At 49.7% G+C, this 21,103-nt stretch overlaps 1 protein-coding gene across 5 annotated transcripts in view; it reads right to left on the bottom strand.

Moving 5' to 3' along the window:
• Positions 1–21,103, bottom strand: part of kuz (zinc-dependent metalloprotease kuz) — a 134,639-nt gene that overhangs the window by 9,251 nt on the left and 104,285 nt on the right. For all 5 annotated transcript variants that reach the window (XR_003112653.1, XR_003112654.1, XM_025297169.1 and 2 more), the window contains 2 exons: positions 8,524–8,784; positions 4,076–4,270 (listed from right to left, as the gene is read on the bottom strand). Coding sequence is in view for 3 of the 5 variants with exons in the window: in XM_025297169.1 (XP_025152954.1) it covers positions 4,076–4,270; positions 8,524–8,784 (456 nt within the window). In the remaining 2 variants the exon portion in view is untranslated. The remainder of the gene's footprint in view (positions 1–4,075; positions 4,271–8,523; positions 8,785–21,103) is intronic.

Here is a 21,103-nt window from a genome sequence, read left to right as displayed (position 1 = left end):
ATTTATTGACTGCTAAGAAAAGGATAGTTTCTATAGCATTTTACAAATATATTCAAGTGATCTGAAGTGTTTTTTTCAATGCAAACATCTTTATATTTGGAAAAGATACCCAAAAATTATTTTGTTAAAACTTGATAATGCAAATCATATTAGGTACAATGAATAAGATCCCGACAAGAGACCTGATTAACTGAACCATACTATATCATATACTAGGTTGGTACATAAGGTCCTAATGTGGACCCAATTATTATAATCTTATAAAGGTCTTCCTTACTCATTTGTCGTTAGGACATTATAAGGACTGACTTATTTAGGATTATCTTTCATTTATCCTATTAGGTCCTTATCAATGTTAGGTGAACCTGATCAAAATTTCTAGTCGGGTTGTTTATCCATTAGGATGAGAACAGAGATTCCGGACAGAGAGAGAGAGAGAGGGGGGGAGAGAGAGAGGGGGGAGAGAGAGAGGGGGAGAGAGGGGGAGAGAGAGCCGGGTGGAATAATGGAGACGTCCTGGCGCGTTCTGAGATGCGTGTTACACGGAAATCTGGCAGAGCGCGAGTCGTAAGCATTCCGGGGGAACGCCGCAAGATGGCTAATTAATGGCGAAGTTCATTATTTCTGGATCCGGTCGTGGAACTCGAAACATTCACGAGCCACGTGGGAGCCGTGCATCATCGATGGGCGCGGAATACGTAGCGCTTCGGATTCTCTCCCGTGTAGGCCGGAGTCTGCCTCCTCGCACTCCTTAAGATTCGCCAGGTGGGTGTGGGCCGAATAATGATGACGCGGAAGCCAAGTCACGTGCCGCGCAATCTGTACGGCCCCGGATCCCGTTGTCAGCGAGAGACAGAGGCGCGCGGCTTAATCATCGGCGCAATTCCGCAATACGCTCGAGTTATCTGCGTAAAGCGAATACACGCGGCATAATGTGGCGACTAATGGCGACCTTGTCGCGCTCCCTCGGGTGTCGTACCATCGCGCCTCGCAACGTCGGCCGTTATACGTGCTGGCGTCTACGCGAGAACTCGCCAGAGAGAGAGAGAGAGAGAGAGAGAGAGGGAGAGAGCAACTCGATTGCTGCTATCGGGTCGGCCATTCCGAAGTGGAAACGTCTTCATATTCGATACGGCAGGGGCGTTGGCGTTCTGCAGCAGCTCTTCGTGATTGTTATGTGCTGCCCGTACTTTGAAAGTCTACGAGGAACGACGCTCTTACCGTCGCCGTATACACGACGCTCTCTTTCCTCCTCTCTATAAATTTTCACTCCTCTTTGCACCGATCTTCTTCATCGGCCGATAGTTTCGCAAAACTATCGGAGAGGTAGACGACGACGTCCAAGCGATCTCATTTCCGCGATAATTGCCGTCGGTTTCTTTTTGAAATAGGACGTCCGCGGAAATGGGACGTCCCATCGGGAGGGAAATACCGTCTTGCGCAGTTCATACGGTGACGTTAACGAACCGAGATCAACGACGTGCCCCGATATCGCAGTGGATACTCTCTCTCTCTCCCTCTCTCTCTCTCTCTCTCTCTCGTATTTCTTCCCTCGACGGGGGAGGCATTCCCCCAGTAAGGACGAATCAATAAGGCCACGCTGTTGATATAACCGAGATAATCGCGCCGACTATCGTCAGCTTTACTGGCTGAGTTAATCGTGAGCCGCGAGCTTTAATGGCTCGACGTTCCAGATGTGACGGTATCGCCCATCGTCTGTGCTAATCCTGTCTATGTGGCAGCGTTAACTCGGATCATGGTCGCGCAAGATGAAAAGGAAAGAAACGTCGACGCGAGAAGACGCGTCGAGCTGCTCCTCGTTCGCCTCGCTCTTCTTCGCGTGTGCTCTACGCCCGTTTTCCCGAATCAGCAGCGACGAATTTTTCCGGCTATTTGTGTGTAATTCATGCAAATAGCGAAAAAAGATCAGTTCTATGCATGGTAAAAAAAGTTGCCAGTCCGGAAACTCTGCCCTCGATGTTCACGAGCGATCGCTTGTTTTTTTCTTATTTTAAGTAAGCGTTCTCTCGCTGTTCCTCCTCGTCTTTTAATACCACCCACCGCGTCTAGTAGCGCCTCGGATGTGGAGCTGCGAGGAGGATTTGGTCCTAGTACACCAAGTACACTCCACTGCATTCCGTTCTTCTCCTCCTCGTATCATCATCGTGCCTCGCACAGCGCTCCAATAAATGTAGCAAACTCATAACGTCGGACGTATATTTCCGGAGAGCAAACATGGCGGGATGATGCGATTTGGTCCAGGCGGTAGAAACGTGCGGCGCACAGAGAGAGAGAGAGAGAGAGAGAGAGAGAGAGACGGCCGCGATAAATATTACACGCGATACGCTTGCCTGTTTATTTCGACGTTGGCCATTTGCGCCACCGCCATCAAGACGCGGCGGCCGGCGGTGAATCGCGAGAAATTCGCGCGGATTCAAGACGAGACTCCGCCGCTCCTACGCGAATGGACTACTTTCATCCTTAACGATACCGTAAATGGTGCGTAGAATTCGTATGCCGCCGCGGACTTTCCGATATCCATATCCCCCGCATAAACGATGCAATCTCCCTATGCCGGCCCGCTATATTCCTTGATGGCGCAATACGCGGGGACGCTATCAGGAGCCGAGCACTTTCGTTCCAATGGCTAATCTTCTGACAAGTTTGGAATTAATTCCGCCTCGGGGAGAATTTCGCCCGATTATAAACAGTCAACGAATCGCGACAAATTAAACTTTCCGCCGAGGGCCGGCGGATAAGCGTAAACAGATAAAAGAATTCTACGGGGGAAGTTTACTTTAATTGAAACTTCGGTTCGCAACCGAAAGTGCGCGGGGAGACGATGGAATCTCCCTCTCTCTCTCTCTCTCTCCCTCTCTCTCTCTACCGATCGATCTAATTCTCAGGATAAATCGGCGAGCCCGGAGCCTTCGTTGGCGGCTCAATCTCTACGATTTTGAGAAATGAGCTGCGTGTCTCGAATCGTTTATTACTGAACTAAATCGCGTAAAAAAGTTACTCTAAATAACGGCTAAATAGCGCACGCAGCGACGTGAGTCGAAATTGGAAATTGGATGTTTTGAAGGGCGACTGCTGAAGAATCGCAGTGGAATTCGGGAGAGGAGGACGAGAGAAGTGGGCGCATCGCGTGACAAAGGCGAGCGCGACGAGAAGCGGAGGCCGCGCTGTCGTGAGGCGCCAACTTGGAGGTCGCATTCATTGAACAGCCTATCCAGACGATCGTTCAGATCGTTCTCCCGGACCCAAGGCCGCCTTATAATTAGCAAGGCTCCCATGCACGACGAACGCTACAATTATTGGCGCAACCGGTAGTTAAATAAATCGTTGCCTTTACCGATCTGAATTTATTCATTTTCCGCGTATACACATTACACGGCATTTCATCCTTTGCATAATGAGACTCACGGCTTCGTTCCGAGTCGTTACACAGCTGCCGCTTTGTTTCGGTCGGATGTCGAGCAAATTGTCCGATCCTACGCCCGACGTGTGTTATATAATTTGTGCTACCACTCGCAAAAGTTCACGAATATACAAGCGTAAAAGTTATCGCCAAGCGCAGAATTTACGAATATATATCCACTCCGTGTCTCCTCTTCTTTTTTCACGCGAAGTAAAAACGCGGCTTGAGGAATAAAGTGTATCTTTTATTCCCCCCTCCCCTCTCTTTCTCTCTCTCTCAGCTGTGTATGTTTAATGAATCTCCGCTTCTATTTAGTTTCATTCAAACAGAATATCATGTAACAAGGATGTATTATTGGGAAAGCGAAATATGCCGCGGAACTGCGGAGGAATAGCGGTCGGTAACATCGGACGTTTCAATATCAAAACTTTGTGGTAAATGAGCTAAAGGTAAAGGTCTTTCCTCCCGTCGAACATGTTATGCTTGCAAACTCGCGGACAGTATCCACATGTGTGTGTGTGTGTGTGTGTGTGTGTGTGTGTGTGTGTGTGTGTGTGTGTGTGTGTGTGTGTGTGTGTGTGTGTGTGTCTGAAAAACTAATATCGATAAAGCTGAAAGAATGAATCGCGCTGGTCTTTTTCTTTTGAACCTTACCTTGTCGAACGTCCGCGTACGGATCACCAACGTCATTCTCGTGATAGATCACAGAATGTAGCGTCTCGTTTACCTCGTGCGGCGGAAAGTAGTAATGCGCCTTTTCCACGTACCACGCACCACTTTTCGGTGATATTATCTTCCCGTGGAAGACTCCATCACTGACACTTCCGAACACGTGACTACTAGGCTCGCCTGCAAGTAGAAAATGTCATCCTGATCAGACGCGTGTGTGTGTTGAGAATCTCGGTGAGACTTCCTGCGACAAGTTATCGCCTAATTGCCAGATGCAGCAAATGTGTGTCAACTGACAGGAGCTTAGTTTCAGTTAATTTCTAATTTTCAGTTCGAGTCGGAAGGCAGAAAAGTATATTTCTTTCCCGAACGTCACTGACGTAGCGATCAGTCTGTAAGAAGGACGCGCGAACTGTTTCTGCATTTCGACGTTTAATTTCGAGAAATTTCTCAATACTGAAGCGAAGTGAAATGAGAACGTCACACGCTGCGCGAGTGTGAAGCAGCCTGCCGTCCCGCAAGTCTCAAGCTTCATATTCGCAAGATAACACATAATAACTATATAAATGATCATTATCCGTCAGACATCCGCGGGAGAGCAACGCTATACACGATACTGAAATTACCGGGGGGACCTGCTACTTTAATTTTTATTCGTTTCCTCGCGCCGCTCCTTCAGAAATGAGAAATGTCGTGAAACATAAATACTCAGCTGAAGGTGCACGCGCGAGTACGAAACCATGTTCGTGCGAGCGCGGCTACGCCGCGAACTCGCTTCGCTCGAAAAAGTATCGACGCCGCTGGAAACTTCGTCACTCGGCGAAACTTTTTGCACTGAATTGTTGGCTTACGCAGCAACGTGCTCCCGCTTCACCGCCTGATTCAGCCGCCTAACCGAGGCACACGTAGCGAAGTAACCAAGTTACACGTTACATATTTTTTAGCTTTCCGCGGAAATGGAAAATTAGAGAGAATTCAGCAAATTACGTATGCGCGCACACGCGCACACACACACACACACAGATGCGCGTGCGTGAATAGTGGTCTCGGGGAGGCTCAATGGGCCAACTTTTCGGCGAAATCCCTTAATGTTCAAGGATTTATATCGTATAACTCGGTATCCCCTCCTCCTTTGAAACGAGCGCTATTCTTTTCAATTTGTCCCATGGTGTACGGTAGTTGAGAAGAATGACTACGCTTCTTGATGCCGTCGAGAATTTCCGTCTACTACACAACGAGAGAGAAACGCATGATGTCGCGAGATCCATTTAATATATCAAGAGACGACAACATAATGAGCAAGACGAATGAATGAGCGAGCGAGCGAGAAGCGTCTCCTCACATCCGCGAGTCAAGTCTCGCGAGATTCGAGAATTCACACAGATCCTACACAGCTACATCACTCGATTCGAGGAACGAAACGCATGCGCAGCGAATATTTTATGTATCTCTCTGCGCAAAGAAACCACGTTTGTCGACGGAAATACGCGTTTGGCTGCGACGGTAACGCTGAAATCGTTTCTCCGCGCCGCGTGTTATGCATGGAAAATATTTTGCGACACATTTTCGACCAATGCGTCGGACGTGAAAGGAAAGTATTGAATCATTAAAAGCGTGAGATGAAACCTGAGCGTATTGCTGAGCGTGTAGCGGGTAAACGACAATAAGAGAGAATATTCAGCGGGCGTTCCGCGCATAGAGCCTTTTTCCTCTCTAGATAATAGATCGCAGAGAAGCGGAGTCATCCGCACAGTTGAGCTTGTCATGATTCTAAATTCCTTTTGACGCGCGAACAAAAGTGCTCCTTCGCTCCCGAAACGTTGAAAAAACGTTCAGCCGCTTTCCGGCGTCGCCCTTCCCTTTCGCGCAAATACTGCATTGACACATTGTTCTTTAAATCACTAAAAACACTGCGAGAATGCTCCGAACAAGTCATACGGTTTTACCGCAAAATACGTAGAACCCCATCAGAATATTTGACGGAAAGAAAAAAAAAGGAAAAAAGAAAAAAAAAAACAGAAACAGAAACAGAAAACCTGTTAGGAAGTTTTCGATAAGCAACATATTGAAAATTTCAGCTTCACACGGTAATTCCCTTTGGAAAAAAGGAAAAAAATTATGACATGAGTATATCCGTGTGTGTAAAAACAATAGCTACGTCCAGTATTACAAAATCGGCCGCAGATTCGACAAGAGCGGTATACTCCGTCGACTTTGGCAAGAATGGCGGGATACACGAGCGATTTTCGGAATTCCTTTTGATTCATCAACTGAGACATAGCCGGAGCCTTCCCGCGCGCGCGGCATTATCCGGTGAAGAGAACGCGGCCGTAACCGGGTCGCGAAAGGTCGCGGCGAGTGCGCGAGCGAAAGATAAACCGTTCCCCGGCACCTCGTCGCCCTGATCCATAATTTAAACTGTCGCCCCTCGCGCGCTGGACTCCCGTAAATTATTAGACTGGAAATAAAGGTTCCAGCCGGTATCTACGCTGACACGCACTTTTGCGTGCCACACCTGGCTATCGGGGAACGTCGCGGAAGCGATATTACACGAAGAAACGGTACCGCCTCGTGGAGGCCAAGCTGCAGAATGCAAGCAGAATGTGCAACGACGACGAAACGAACGTCGGAAGTCAGGCGGTGAGAGAACGTCGCGGTTATAAATTTCAGTATAATCCTTTGTTTGTATACAGCCGAGGGAAAAAGAAGAGAGACAGAGATAGAGACAGAGACAGAGAGAGAGAGAGAGAGAGAGAGGAAGAGAGAGAGAGAGAGAGAGAGAGAGAGAGAGAGAGGGAGAGAGAGAGAGGGAGAAGAAGAAGAAGAAGAAGAAGAAGGATCACTCCCCCCTGTCCTTGTGTTAAATTTAGTTTATTTTGACGGAAGTTCTTTGAATATGCAAATTGTTTCATAAGGTTAGCGTTAAACTTTAGCCGCGGAGTATCGCGCGATGAATTTGCAGATGGCTTTGCCTCAGACGGCAGATTTGATTAAATATTCCGGTCCTCTGTTGCACAACTTTTGAATAATAAATATTGCGGTAACCGAGCTGCCCGAATTAAGATCTCGCTCGGCGTTAACCGCGAGCGATATTGTCCAACACGTTTCCGAAGTTGCAGCCGATGGAAAAACTACGGATACGTCGATGTTGTTGTCAACGCGCCTACGGAAAGCTCGTGCGAACGGCCGAGTGTCAGCAGCAGAGAGAAAGAGAAAGAGAGAGAGAGAGAGAGAGAGAATTTGTACGTGAATTTGGCAGATCAGCGTGGCGAAATGTCCAGCTTCGAACCTCTCGCTCGGTTATAAACACGCTTTTTTCGACGCGCGCGCGCGCACTCATTACGCGTTACTCACCTGTCGCTTCGCGCGAACAATGGGCGCGCGCCGTTATTTCTTTTTCGCGATGCGAATCCATCCGTAGGTGGGTACGGCCAACTGTGCGCGTATAAACACAGCCAGAGAGGAGCTCATTCGATTTCACGTCGGCGCGGTTACGTGCGAGCCGAGTAGCCGCAGCGATCGATCGCGCGTAACTTTTACACGCCGAGTGTCGTCTGTGCGAATATATGGGCCACCGAGAAGATTGCAGACTCGATGTCATAATACCGCGGCTCTATATTTGGAGGAGTGCATACCGACGCGAGATATAATATCGGAGCCGTAGACTCGGAGCGGTCTATAGAGCGTATGCATGCAGAGTACCACCTTCGAGCGCGCTCGCACTTTCGTTTAACGACGGACGCGGTCGGAGGTGTCCGGGGAAACTTGCGTCGGAAAACACCGCGCGAGCTGGCGCAGGCGGGAGAATGGCGCAAACAAAAATGGAATTAATCACGCGACGCGCGCGCGATTCCAACGCGCCCCCCGCGGATGAAAATAGAGGCGCGTTTCGACGCGTCGCCGCGTTTTCGTGCCAGTCGAAATGGTGCGGCGCGGCGCGGTCAGCTTTAATTCCGTCTCGTTAACAATATATTGAATCAAACGCGTTTCTGCTGAAACGCAGCCTTTTATAATTACTGTTATAATATTTATAATCACTTCTCTCTGCCCGAACTCCGGCTTTCTCGCGGGACCGGGATCCATTATGTTCGTGCACACGCGCGTTAAATGCATGTATATGTACGTAATGTATAATGTAAAACTTTGTAATTAAAAAACAAAATGGAAATCTTGCAATGCTGCCGGTGATGGAAATATGAAATAATAATATCAAGTAATGCGAAATGTTAATATCATTTTCCAACTTGAACTGAAAATATCGCCAAGTTATGAACAACCGTCCCCACCGTTGCGTGAATTCTTTTCGGAAAAAACAGCAGAGGCGGATCCAATCGCGGGCACACTACGTGCAAAAATACACTCGGAATCTCCCTCCCCCCTCCTCTCTCTCTCTCTCTCTCTCTCTCTCTGCGATAGTATCATCGTGGACGTACCGATTAGGTTGCCCTGATAAATGTGGGTGATGTCGTCGTCCTGCCTCTCCCCCGTGGGTCCCTCTACAATTAGATTGTTGCTGAAAGTGGTGAGGTCTCGCTTTAATCGGATGTGGAAGTTCTTGTTGTGCGCGCGGAACTTCACAGTCACGGCACTGTCGCGGCCGATCGACCTTTTCGCCCTTAGGTGACTTCGCTGGACGTCCTCGACGGGGTACGACAGGGTTTCGTAGTGGCGGATGTACTCGTTCAACCGTTGAGCTGTAACAAAAGCAACAATAGGTCCTTCACAATGCACCATGTGAAATCCCGATCCGCAATAGTCGCGGCGAAATTATGCAGCATGTCACGGTAAAAACAGCATGTTTCAATAACTTCCTCGACACGCCGCTGGACCAACTTCACGCGACCCGTTATCCACGCCATACGTGGGTCGCTGTGGGCTGACCCACATTGTCGTTTTATTGTATTCGTCAAACAACACGCATCTCATATAAGACTCAACAGCGATGTCACGATTGTTTTGTTTTCGAGCCAAGGTATCGCGTATGATCCAAACACGAAGGTGCATTCACCCGGCACGAGACCCGGCGCGTCGGACCTCAATTTCCAATTTTTACTTAATCCGAAAAGCATCTCGGATATATCTGTTTTACTCTAGAATTCATTTTCCGATTCAAGGATGCTCCGAATAAAAAAAACACCGAAAACCAACCAGCCAGACAACTGCAGAGATACAACATTACGTTATGGACATCGGACGCGGGACGTCGCGAATATCGAGAAAACCCGCTTCGAATAACCGAGAATCATATTTTATTTCACGGCTTTCATAGCGTATTCGACAGGCGTAACGGCCGGCCCAAGTCGAGCGTGCGCGAGTCGGGCATCCGCATCCGAAGGGACATTGCGCGTAATCCGGTCTCTGCCGCGAGTATTTTTCGCGCGCCCTCGTCAGAGACAGAGACAGAGACAGAGACAGAGATAGAGAGAGAGACAGAGACAGAGAGAGAGAGAGACAGAAAGAGAGAGAGAGACAGAGACAGAGACACACACACACACACAGAGAGAGAGAGAGAGAGAGAGAGAGAGAGGGGGGGGGAGAGAGAGAGAGAGAGTTCCCGTCAAAGCGGCCGCTAGCGACGCGTTAGGGACGTCGAAGGGGAGCCTTTTTCGACCTAACAAGTCCCAGCACGGCTGTCTTATATCACGGCCGACGAAAACGCGAGCGGGCCGAGCGGGCGAGCCGAACGGCAGAGAATCGACGATGAGCCCTCGCGAGATTATGTTCCGAGCTCCTCAGCGGCTAATCCTCGGTAACGTTAACGAGACGAGACGCGCCTTACGGAGAAGGTGACCTGGCAACGCTCCCCCAGCTGGAGAGGATCGCTCGTAATTCGGACGGTGAATTTATACATTAGGCGACGTGAGCAGCGAGTGCCCCTCTCATTTGTCGGAAGAGGTCTTTCGCGTATTTATCAAGCGACGCGAAGAGTGCGACATTCCGGGTCACCTTAGCGTCCGGAATGCCGAACGCCGCCCGCCTGCCCGCCCGCCGAGGCGAGTAACGCGCGCGTGTTATTCACGCTCGTCCGTGGAGCAACATCGTCGTGGTATGAATATTATAAAGGACAAAAATGCACTTTCCTCGTCACGCGCTTTAGCCGATTTCTGAAGAGCTGCGCGAGCACCTCGCATTATGCGCCCCGAGACGCGGCGCTCCGCTTCTTCTTATCATATTCATGATAAGTGCCATCGCGCAAATGAGAATCGCTCGGTACGACTCTTAAGAGTCTGATCGCGGCGAATGAGGTGCGAGATTGTCCAAGTTTCTTCGCGCTGCCGAGCCGCTGCCTGCATCGAACAATGCCGGACCATTTCGCCATCGAACGGAGGATATTTTTGCCCTGCGCGCAGGGGAGGCTTCGTATTATAATATTTATGCACGACGTGCGGGGTCGGTCGGCTCCTCTCGCAGGAGCACGCGGATAATGTTTCTTTGTTCTGCCATATTTATTTATTGTAGGTATCTCGCGCATGGTACTTGCAACGCGAGAAATTTCATTACTCCGGCAAGCCGGCCGGCCGCTCGACAGCCGCATGTGTGTGTGTGTGTGTCTGACGTAATTTTTACCCATAAATACTGCGAAGAATTTGCGGGGAAGATAATTTTTTTTGTCTGTCCAGGAGGAAAAGTAGGGGGGAATAGAGGTGTTTTGTGATCGAGGCTCCTATCTCTCGAAGACAGGCACTTTATCACATTATAGAGAAGAATTACGCGCGATGCTGCGGGCCGGAGGGATCACAAAGGCACTTTATGCAAGAACATTACACGTTCGAGAGAGCTACAATTAACATCCTATTAGAGACGCAGGCTGAATATCTCGCTCCTCTTTCTGCCGTCTACTTTTTTACGCTTAATGACATCTTTCGACGCATTGCAGCGCGTTGCAATTTGTACAGATCAAAGGAAATGCCGACATCGCGAGCGGAAAATTTGATTTTTACAACAGCGGCGAATCTATATTTCACTTAAGTCGGAGCACGGGAAGATAAAGAAGAGAAAAAATGAGAGAGAGAGAGAGAGAGAGAGAGAGAGAGAGAGAGAGAGAGAGAAAGAAGGCAACATTAAGACCCTTCGGTCTTGCTATCAGACCGCGACAAGGCGACAAAGAAGAATTCGACGCGGTAAGCTTCAAATAAGCTGATTGCCCACATTCTCGCCTGAGAGCCATTCGACGGATCGAGTCACCGGGAAAGCTATGAAACCGAATACGGAAGGCTTATCAGCCGGCGTCCCGTCTATTCATCTACGTTGATGGAAATGTTTCGTACTTCATTTATTACATAATAACGAGATTACCGGCCGGCCAAGTAATCAAGAAGGTGAACATGTTGAGACGGTATCTTTTCCATCCGCTCGCAATATTTCGCAAGAATGTAATATCGTTGCCGATATTACATAAAGTGTATTTGCCAAAATATGGCAGGCGGTAACAAGATCACTGTTGTTTCTTCGATGAAATTGACATCAACCCTCTCGTTCGAGGAAAACATCTCGATCGTCGCATTTTGCTTTTCGCTTTTCGATATCATCTCGAAGCGAGATGCATTGTAGGATTATTCGCGTACGTTGTTATACATCCCGAAGATTTGAAGTCAAGTCTTGAGACCGCACTCGTGGAGATTGATTGAACGGTAATCCTCATTTTCAAACATCAAATAAGCGCACAATTATTCCACCGCGCACAAATATAATTTCCCGGAGAATTCAGCTTCTGGAACAGCTTCTCATTGCTGACTTTCGTATTTCGACGAATACCCTCTATCAAATAAAAACTCAGAAAACGAGATAGCGACGCGACTTTCTTCTACATTCCCATCCGTTCTCGAATGAATAGAAGGATTCGAAACGAGACATGAAAACGTATCGACATCTAAAGCTGCAGGGACGCATATGATGCATGAGACAGACTGCAACGACGTACCTTTTTATGCATTGTAGCGGGGAGGTGGATCGATACGTATTCGTATGGCGTTACTAGTTTATCTCAGAGCGCGAAAATTCCGGCGGCTGCAGCGCGCGAAGAAATAAATCAAATGCGCGTGCGTCTTCTCAGGGCGAAAAAAAAGAAAAAAAGGGGGGGAAAAGAGAAAGAAACGGATAAAAATAACGGCCTAACGAACGGGTGATGTTTCAAACATTGCGATATCGAAAAAAAAAAGAAAAAACAATAATAATAATAGTTGGCGCGTCGCGTGACGATAACGAGAAAAATTAAAATAAAAGGAAAAGAGGGGGGGGGGGGAATTCTCTCGCGATCATTTTTTCTAGTTCAACTGCACGGCGCGCTCTCGTGCGTTTCTTGACAGGGAAATAAAATTATAACGCAATCACACGCACGCGCGCCTCTCTGCCTCTCTGCGAGTGCATTTCATTCGACATAGTCGAATCGAAAATCCTCTCGTCCCGCGCTTCTCCTCGACTATCGAATTTCCGACGGGTAATGCGATAATAACCGTTAAACTTAGTTTGTTTGTTATGCACGGCGACATAGAGCGACAGAAATCAAACAAAATGGCAGATGTAACCTCCCCTCTCCCGTTCGAAGGGGGAAATAAAGAAACGCTGGAAAATCGGAGAATCATTGCGGTGCGTTTCACTACGGTCTCATTCGCCGCTGCAATTCTATTTACTTCCGAGTGGATGGTAACAAATGAATGAAGCATGTCCGGACGACGAGCTTCGATTTCCGTCGTGGAAATTCAATTTTTTTAACGGCGCGATGAATATAAAGATAAATATAACGTCCCGCCTGGAATTGTATACCGTGGGAGATGCGTTACGCGAAATCAATTTCGTCCGGGCGTTTTCGCCTCGTTGTGGACGCGCATGAGAATCTCTAACGAGTTCAGCGTCTAGATGGTGGCATCCATCGCTACGACAGGAGGGGGGGGGGGGCAGGGGGAGACCGCTACGACCTCCGTATGTAATATTTATCGTTGTTATTTCCCAACTTTTAATTACGGCCCAACAAACATCTGCGATGCGACTTCGCTGGAAAAAATAACGTGGGGAAGAGCGGGTGAAGCCGTCTCGGCGCGACAGGGCCGTCGGTTTCGCGGCGACGACGACTTCAATGCCCGGCGTCGAGGAGAAAGAGCGGAAAGTAATATCACGGAGAAACGGAGAGGGATGCTATCGGAGAATGAGGAACGGTAGTCAACCACCACCCTCCCCGCTTTCCAATTTTCCGTGCTGTGTGTCTTCGGCCGCGCCGGTATTCTTTCGCGCGAATTGCATCGAAAACGCTTCTCCGAGCGCCATGATATTTGGATACGAAGATGAAGGGGCTGTGGGGCCGGGAACAAAAATGCAAATTGCGTGTCTGCCCGGTGATACCGGCGGGAACCATCAATTCTCTCGTTGCCTGCGTCCTCGTCGTCCTCGTCGTCGTCGTCACCACCGCCGCCGCCGCCGCCACCGCGCAGCAAAAGTTGTATTGTTTAATCTTACGAGCTGCATTTTTCTCGAAACAACTCGGCGCATGCGCGCGTCCGCAAATTTCCTCTTTTACATATGTTCTCCGGCGTTTTATACATTTATCGTTCCAATGCAACTTTTATTCCGTCCCACACGAGCGCGCTTCGTATCCCCGCGATCGCATGCGACAAACAGCGGGCAAGCACCGTCGCGCGTCTCCGCACCGGAACGAAATTAAATCCCAAGGTGACGCGTATCAAACGCGAGCTATTGAGGCAAACGGGTCAGTGCACGTGTCATTGTGCTCTTCGCGTCGGACGTTTCGTGGGCGTAAATATCGCGACGGCTCTGTGTCGCGCTCGCATTAGCGAGTGCGCGCGCGCTGACTCTCTAGATCGTCGCTATTAAGGTGAAGTTGAGCGTAATCAGGGCAGGATCTCTTCGCTGTATTGACAACGCGAATGTGCGCGTTCGCAGAGTGTCGTAAGATGTGTTCGCGTCATACAGAGCGATGGAAAAACTGGATCATCGTTCTTTCCCCCCCCCTCTCTCTCTCTTCCTCTCGCAGGCGTAACAGGCGCATTACGAGAGACATCACGGCCTCAGACTATCACATTGGGTCGCGTCGCGCTGCTTGTTGTCACGATAAGAAGAGCCGGCAATTTCGTCAACGCGCTCATACGCGCGCGTGCAATCGTACACCACTTCCGGCTAATGTTCAATCCCGCTAATGAACGGCGCGAGCTCCGCATGGCAACGGACTCCTCGGTTACGAGACCGAGTCGCAATCGCGGGACACCGGATGTACTGAGAACGATATTTTCGCGGTCGAGTCTGCTTGCCGCGAGAAAAGCCACGACGACGACGGCGCGACCCAAGCTGGTCACAGATCCGCTTGATCCGCTGTTCCAACCAGTTTCGGAAGAATTTCATTTCCGGACGCGACATTGCTCTCCTCCCCCCCCTCTCTCTTTCTCTCGTCGCCGCTCCTCGCCACCAACTCGCCCCTGTGCCCCCTCGGGATAAAACGCCTCGGACGCAGGAAAAGTCCTGGCGATTTGAAAAACCTTCAAGTGAAATTGCTTCGGCGTCTCGACGCGTTGGGGTATTAACGCGAAATAGCGGCACCGCCGTCGTCGTCGCCGTCGCCGTCGTCGTCGTCGTCGTCGTCGTCGTCCACACATTCGCCGTTTACCCGCTCTCGCCGCCGCGATCTTTTGACTCGACCCTCATATATATATATATATACACCGCGTATACAGCGCGGTAATTAAAATGGCTCGCTTAAAGCGGCGCGTCCACGCGACGCCGACAATGAAATTAAGCCGAGAGCGCGCGGAATTCAATTTCCACCTTCCATCGTGGCCATCTTAGAGGATAATATTTCTAAGCTCGTTCAATCCGGACTCTTGCTGCGCCGCTAAAGCCACGCCGCGATTATGGCCACGTCGCCGAGGCAAACTTGCGCCACGGTCTGACTTTCTCGTAACGCGAAGGAATGGGCTAACGACTCCTGGTTCTTCAAGACAATGTATCTGACGGCCAGCCGAATTCAACCACGACATGTTCTCGTCTGCAGTCGACGGTCTGCGCTCGCAGCCGTTATCATATCAGTCGTGGAAGAAACGCGACATTACGAGCCGGCACCGAGAGACCGCAGAGAGAAACTTGCGAGAACAAACGGCTGCGCGTGTAGATAAAATCGAGCCGTGTTCGAGGGATCCTTCGTCGCGCTCGAAACGGTCCATCGAATCTCGCGATCCAGCGATCTCAGAGTTCTCCGTTACTCGGAGGATGACACCGATGGACGGAGAGTGGCGACGAAAAAAAGCCCATCTTCCGGCGGCGGAGCCGCTGATGAAAAGCGAATAAAGGCCAACGCGGATTCGGGTTTCTGCGTCTTCGGTTACTTCCCGCCGAATCGTGCCTGGCGTCGGTCTATCGGCTGGCATTTCACGCTCCCCCTCCCTCCCTCCCTCCCTGCCGCCGCCGCCATGGCCATCAGGCAGAAAAGCTGGTTTCCGGTGGCCGCTACCGCGCCGTCCGCAGGAAACAACGCTGGAGGGGCGTAACTCGTCACGGGCCGATGAATCTCTCGTTGCATGCTTTATGAGCACGCACGATGGACACATGGCCCGTTCCCGATCAATCTAACGCGCACGCATGCGCGTGGCGCTCGCAGCAGCGAAAAATCGAGCGATCGAGCGACAAAAGACGCGGGCGCGACGGGAAGCGCGAGGCGAGGAGGAAGCCGCGAAGTCCGCGGTTGAATTCGGAAGCGATGATCGGGGAGGGGGGGGGGGGCGGTCGTTACTCACGATTACGTAAACAATGTTTCCGAGGGAGAATGCGCGTGCAGAAACGTGCGTGAGACCTCTATTGAACGGGATTTCATTAACTTATCTACGCCATCAAATTACGTTTAATTGCGTCGCTTCTGTTATCGCGCGCGAATCAAATGAATTGTTTAGAATTATTAAATGAAATTGCACAGAGATCGCGCTCGCTCGATAGTGGCTACTTCTCCGCGTGCGCGCACGCGAGAGGTGATGTCTCGCGACTAAATATTAATCTTAATTAACATCTAAATTGAAGCTGGTGCAAATTAATATCCGAACCGTAAGCGGATGCGCGGAGCGGATCGAATCCGAAACGTGGGCTTCGTAGGGGATAAGTAGATTTGTCGACGGGTAAAATGTCCGAGCACGCAACGGCGAAAATATCGCGACGTTACGATTGGCGGAAATGTTCCCTCGCGGAGAAAGATTCTCCCATGCTCGATTAATCCGCAAACGGGTGTGAGAAATTCGTAGCTCGCAGCGGCAGACGCGGCCGCTGCACTGATAGAAAAATATAGTTGAATTAACTACAATCTCACTATATTTTACAGTTCATTTTGGCGTCAACCATATTTTTTATAGTTCGTGGAGCCTGCAGAATAAACACAAATATATAGTCAATGACTGTCTTAAATAATTGTTTAGTTACTTTTACCACATATACGGTAATTTCTCGTTCACAAATATAGTGAGATTTAATGTTACCTCTGTCATCATTTAGCAAATATTCTGGTAATATTGACTATATAAAAGAGTTACTTTACCTACCATTTTATATTCGTATCCATACAATAATTTTGGTTTGACTTACTATAATTCTTAGTAAAAATATGGTTGGTTATACTACGCCTAAATCGTAATTATTACCGATTATTACTATAAATATGACATTTCGGACTATAATTTAGTTACTATATCATTACAGTTCCAAATATCACACACTTTTCTCTCAGTGTGCGGGAGCGATTGTTTCCAAGTCGAAGCTGAGCTCAACTGGCTGACGCTCTTCAGTTTTCCTAGTAGACGTAAAACGAGAGAGCCGGAATTGCTAATAGATACCGCACGAGAAACGTGACGCGACAGTTCGGTTGCTCTCGTAATTAGTGTTATCCTCGAAATAGTTTCGAACAATACGGCGAACGAATGGAGTAAACGGGCGAAGTTAAGCAACTTCTAAGCCCCGGAACATCGCGGCGCAACCGAAACTCCGCCGCCGCCGCCAAGTTTACGCTTCGTTCGCATTTAAATATAACAATCGCGTGATCACACCTCGGGGAAACAGAGCGCACCGCGCGATACGTTGTCTACAGGTCTCCGCGGTAATATCAGCGACGTAAAACGTGTATGATACGACGCCCGACGGTTATTTCACCGGAATTCCTGTTGTGCGCCTAATGAAACGCTCGCGCCGGACGATTTATTCGCGCGCGACTTGTGTACACACACGTTTCTCCAAAAGGCGGAACTACGCGCCAGCGAGCTCCGTCGGATATACCGTCGACATCTTTAAAGTTAGACGGAAATAGATTGTCCCGCATTTGCGACTTCGTCAGAGATAAATGCACGCGCGCGCGCGCGCGCGCGTCTACGTGTGTAGGTGCGATTTATACACCGAATGAAGGCGGAGCCATTCCGGGGGAGAGACGCCGCCGATGTCTCTCGGTCTTGGAACATCCGTCGATCGGACGTAACAAGCTTGTAAAAAGTTCCAAGCCTAATTAATGGAGCTAGTTTACGGAGCACGACCGCCCGACGTCATCCGCAGGCCGAATTCGCGGCCACGGTTCTCAACTTGCACCGTTATCGCCGAGCTGCTGCGAAACGAGGATATTTATTGCCTCGTATGATAAATGAACACAACTCCATTTTAGTCAAACCGAACAAAAGAACGCGAGAAACAGGTCCCGGGTGACATTTTTATGAACACCGCGGCCGGCGGAGACCCGTTCCTTTTCCTCTCTCTCTCTCTCTCTCTCTCTCTCTCTCTCTCTCTCTCTCTCTCTCTCTCTCTCCTCGTAAATGCGTGCCATTTCTCTCGTATCATCTTTCGGCGCGCAGGATACGCGAATGTCTCGAGAACGTTTTTACATTTAGGACTGCTCGAGCAGCCGCTGAGCGCCGCAGCAGCGAGTCCGCCTCTCGACGCTCAATTAACACGTGAGTCAACTTCTTTTTTTCTACCGCAGCAGATTAACTATTTCAGAGTTGACTCAAAGCTCTCGGCCATTTCCAATCAGCCTCATGCTCTTATGAAACGCGTATGGCAGTTACCGGTGAAATACGGCTCTCCGTCGGTTATTTCCAGACACCGCAATCTTACATCGAGTATATCGGGCTAAATCGTAAGAACGGCTCGCTCCAGCGAAACTTCGTTATCGTTATTGTCGCCGCAGCCGTGATTCAAGACCGTTCGTTCCGGAGCAGCGGAAAAACGACGGCGAACGTTTTTGCGAGAGCAGCGCGGATATAGGAGGGTCCTCGATACGTATCCTGGCGTATTTGGCCGCGTTAATTCCCATCAGATCCGCCATGGATAGAGAGAGAGAGAGAGAGAGAGAGAGAGAGAGAGGGGGGAAAGAGAGGAAAGAAAGAGAAAAAGAAGAGAGAGAGAGAGAGAGAGAGAGAGAGAGGAAAGAGAGGAAAGAAAGAAAAAAAGAAGAGAGAGAGAGAGAGAGAGAAGCACCTCACCTCACCTCGCCACGCCTCACGAGGGCCGCGTTATCTCTCATTCGCTCACTCCCGCGGGTTCACCTTTTCCTCTCCTCCCAAGTTAACGTCGATGTTTACCGAAGTTCGCCCGGGGGACCGAGGATTTACCACCTCGTGACTCGAGGGGTGAAAATGGGGTTGACTCGGTACACATTCGATCAGCCCCACGAGGGGAGTCCGTGGAATGTCTTTTCTCCTTGCAGTTCTCCCGGCTGCGCCGCGCATTCCCTGATCTACGTGTTGATTCCCGTCGTAAGAGGATCTCGTGTAAGTAAAATGGAAGACGTCCGTTCGCTCTTAAAATTCGCATCGTCAAGAATTTAACGCCGCCATGGCCGCCGCGGCGCGGCAGCCGGATAAGGAAGGGATTTGATTCGAGTGCACGAACGCGCGCGGGGAGGTAACTTAGCGGTAAGGCGCGCGACACGCAGCGCAGTGCAGCGCAGCGCGGGAAGTATAACGAACGGCGGAATTTGTCATTATTATAGCCGCGCTGCGGAGCGCCGCGATAACCGAACGATGGATGGCGGTATTCGGGCAGCTTCCAGACGGATGGAGTTGAACATTTGTTGACGAGTATCGGAGTAGTCGGAATAATTGGCTCTGCGAGAGCGGATCTCCGGCGTGGAGATTATGCGTAGTCAGTATTCGCGACGAGTTACGGTAACTCTTAATTGCTACGTACGTAGAAACGTACGTAGATACCCGTTTTAATCGATACGTGACCGGAGTCACGCGCGGCACGTATTCTGATTAACGGCCACGTAGTCACGGGCGACCAAGTCCCCCCGCTTGTTTACTAATACAAGCAACAAATCGCGCATCCGTACGTGCCGTTCGAGGCATTCGAACGCGACTGCGAGACTGCGAGACTGCGAGCAGCTGAAAATTGCGAGCTCGCCCGGCGAAACAGTCCGTCCCGTCGCGCGGTCTCTCTCTCTCTCTCTCTCTCTCTCTCTCTCTCTCTCTCTCTCTCTCTCTCTCTCTCTCTCTCTTTCCTCCTCGGCGGAATCGATATTCTCACTGCTGCGTGGCGCACTGCGTGACAGGATCCGCGGATACCCCGACCGCGGGCGTCGGGCAGCGACATTTTCTAGCAGTTGCGTCGCCGCCACGTGTATTTACTCCGTCATTAAAAGGAGCCCGATAACACGGGGAACGAGCGATCGCCATCTCGCGATGTGATAGACCTAGCCGGGTGTTAGCCAGAGCGAGAGACGGCCAACGACGCTGGAGGAGGAATCAATTGACCCAATTTCACACACCGACCCTGTCTACCTCCATTATCTAATTTAACTATTTAGCCGACTGTTCGCGCGCGCTCCTCGACACACACACACACACACACACACACAGAGAGAGAGAGAGACCGCGGAGAGTAATACTTTCGCGCGCGAGCGAAATTCGAGAACCGGCGATTAATGGTCTCCTCGGCTCTTTCGCTCGCGCCGACGATTGAGATTAATTGCAACTCGAGACACTCGAGATCTCGCGTGTCATACGACGTGTACGTGCGCGTATAGCCGTACAGCGGCTAGTAAATAGCTTTACACAAAGATAGCGAGTATTCCAATTTTTATTCGTTTTTCGCATTTTTTTTTTTTTCATCTGCAGCCCAGTCGACGAGACGCGTAAAAGACAATGGAGGGGAGGGCACAGATCTCAATAATAATTTATAATAGCGTAAACTGGTAAACTCGACAAGTTTTCCAAAGTTGCGCGAGTTGCGCTTAATCGAAACTCCACCGCTGTTTGGCAAGGAGGTAAAACAAAGTATGGCTGCACAGAGAAGCTTTAATTGAATTAGTTTGGAAACACGAGTTTAACATTAGTCCGCTAATTAATGTTACGGCCGGATAATTACAGGAAATTTCTCTTTTTCTCTCATTAATTGCCGCTGAAGCGAGCAACGTAACAAGAAGGATAAAACCGTGCCTCTCGCCTCGCGCGGCTCGGGATACGCTTCGCTAAATATCGGATGTTGAAAAATATCAGATTTTCTGATAATTTAATACCTGATCGTCAACGGTTATTCAATAACTGCTTAATAATGTGCGAATGTCGGCATGTATTTCACGCACTTCAACGCGTATGCCGCAAATTCCACGAACTCTACTCTCTTCTCCTAGCTGCACGTAGATTGCGAAGAAACGAGGGAAAAATGATAGAGACAATCTACCGCGCGTGTGTCTGAATATTTCACTGAAGACACATCGAAGAAGAAAATAAAAAAAAAAAGGAGACCATCGCATTTCACAACGCGTGAATCGTGCAAGCAGAGTCGCAAGTAGCGAATCACCGTGTCCATCCCGTTACGATTAATGCTCGCGAGAAATTCACGACGAGCACACATTCATCATACTCGAACGCGTCTCGCAGCGCGGCAAGTCCAGCGCGTCTGACAAACCGTTGTACAAACTTGAAATGTCCGTCGTAAAAGCTGCTGCATGGGGAGGGAAGACAAAAGAGACTCGGGACTCGACATACCCGTCACAAGTGACGCCCAGTGTTCCGGAAGTGCATTCAATTTTCTTGCGCGTGCAGTCGG

The sequence above is a fragment of the Harpegnathos saltator genome, unplaced genomic scaffold (genome assembly GCF_003227715.2).
Source record: "Harpegnathos saltator strain DR-91 unplaced genomic scaffold, Hsal_v8.6 scaffold171, whole genome shotgun sequence".
Lineage (NCBI taxonomy): Eukaryota > Metazoa > Arthropoda > Insecta > Hymenoptera > Formicidae > Harpegnathos > Harpegnathos saltator.
The sequence above is the reverse complement of the archived record's forward strand: the minus strand, read 5'-3'. Positions and strand labels throughout refer to the sequence as shown.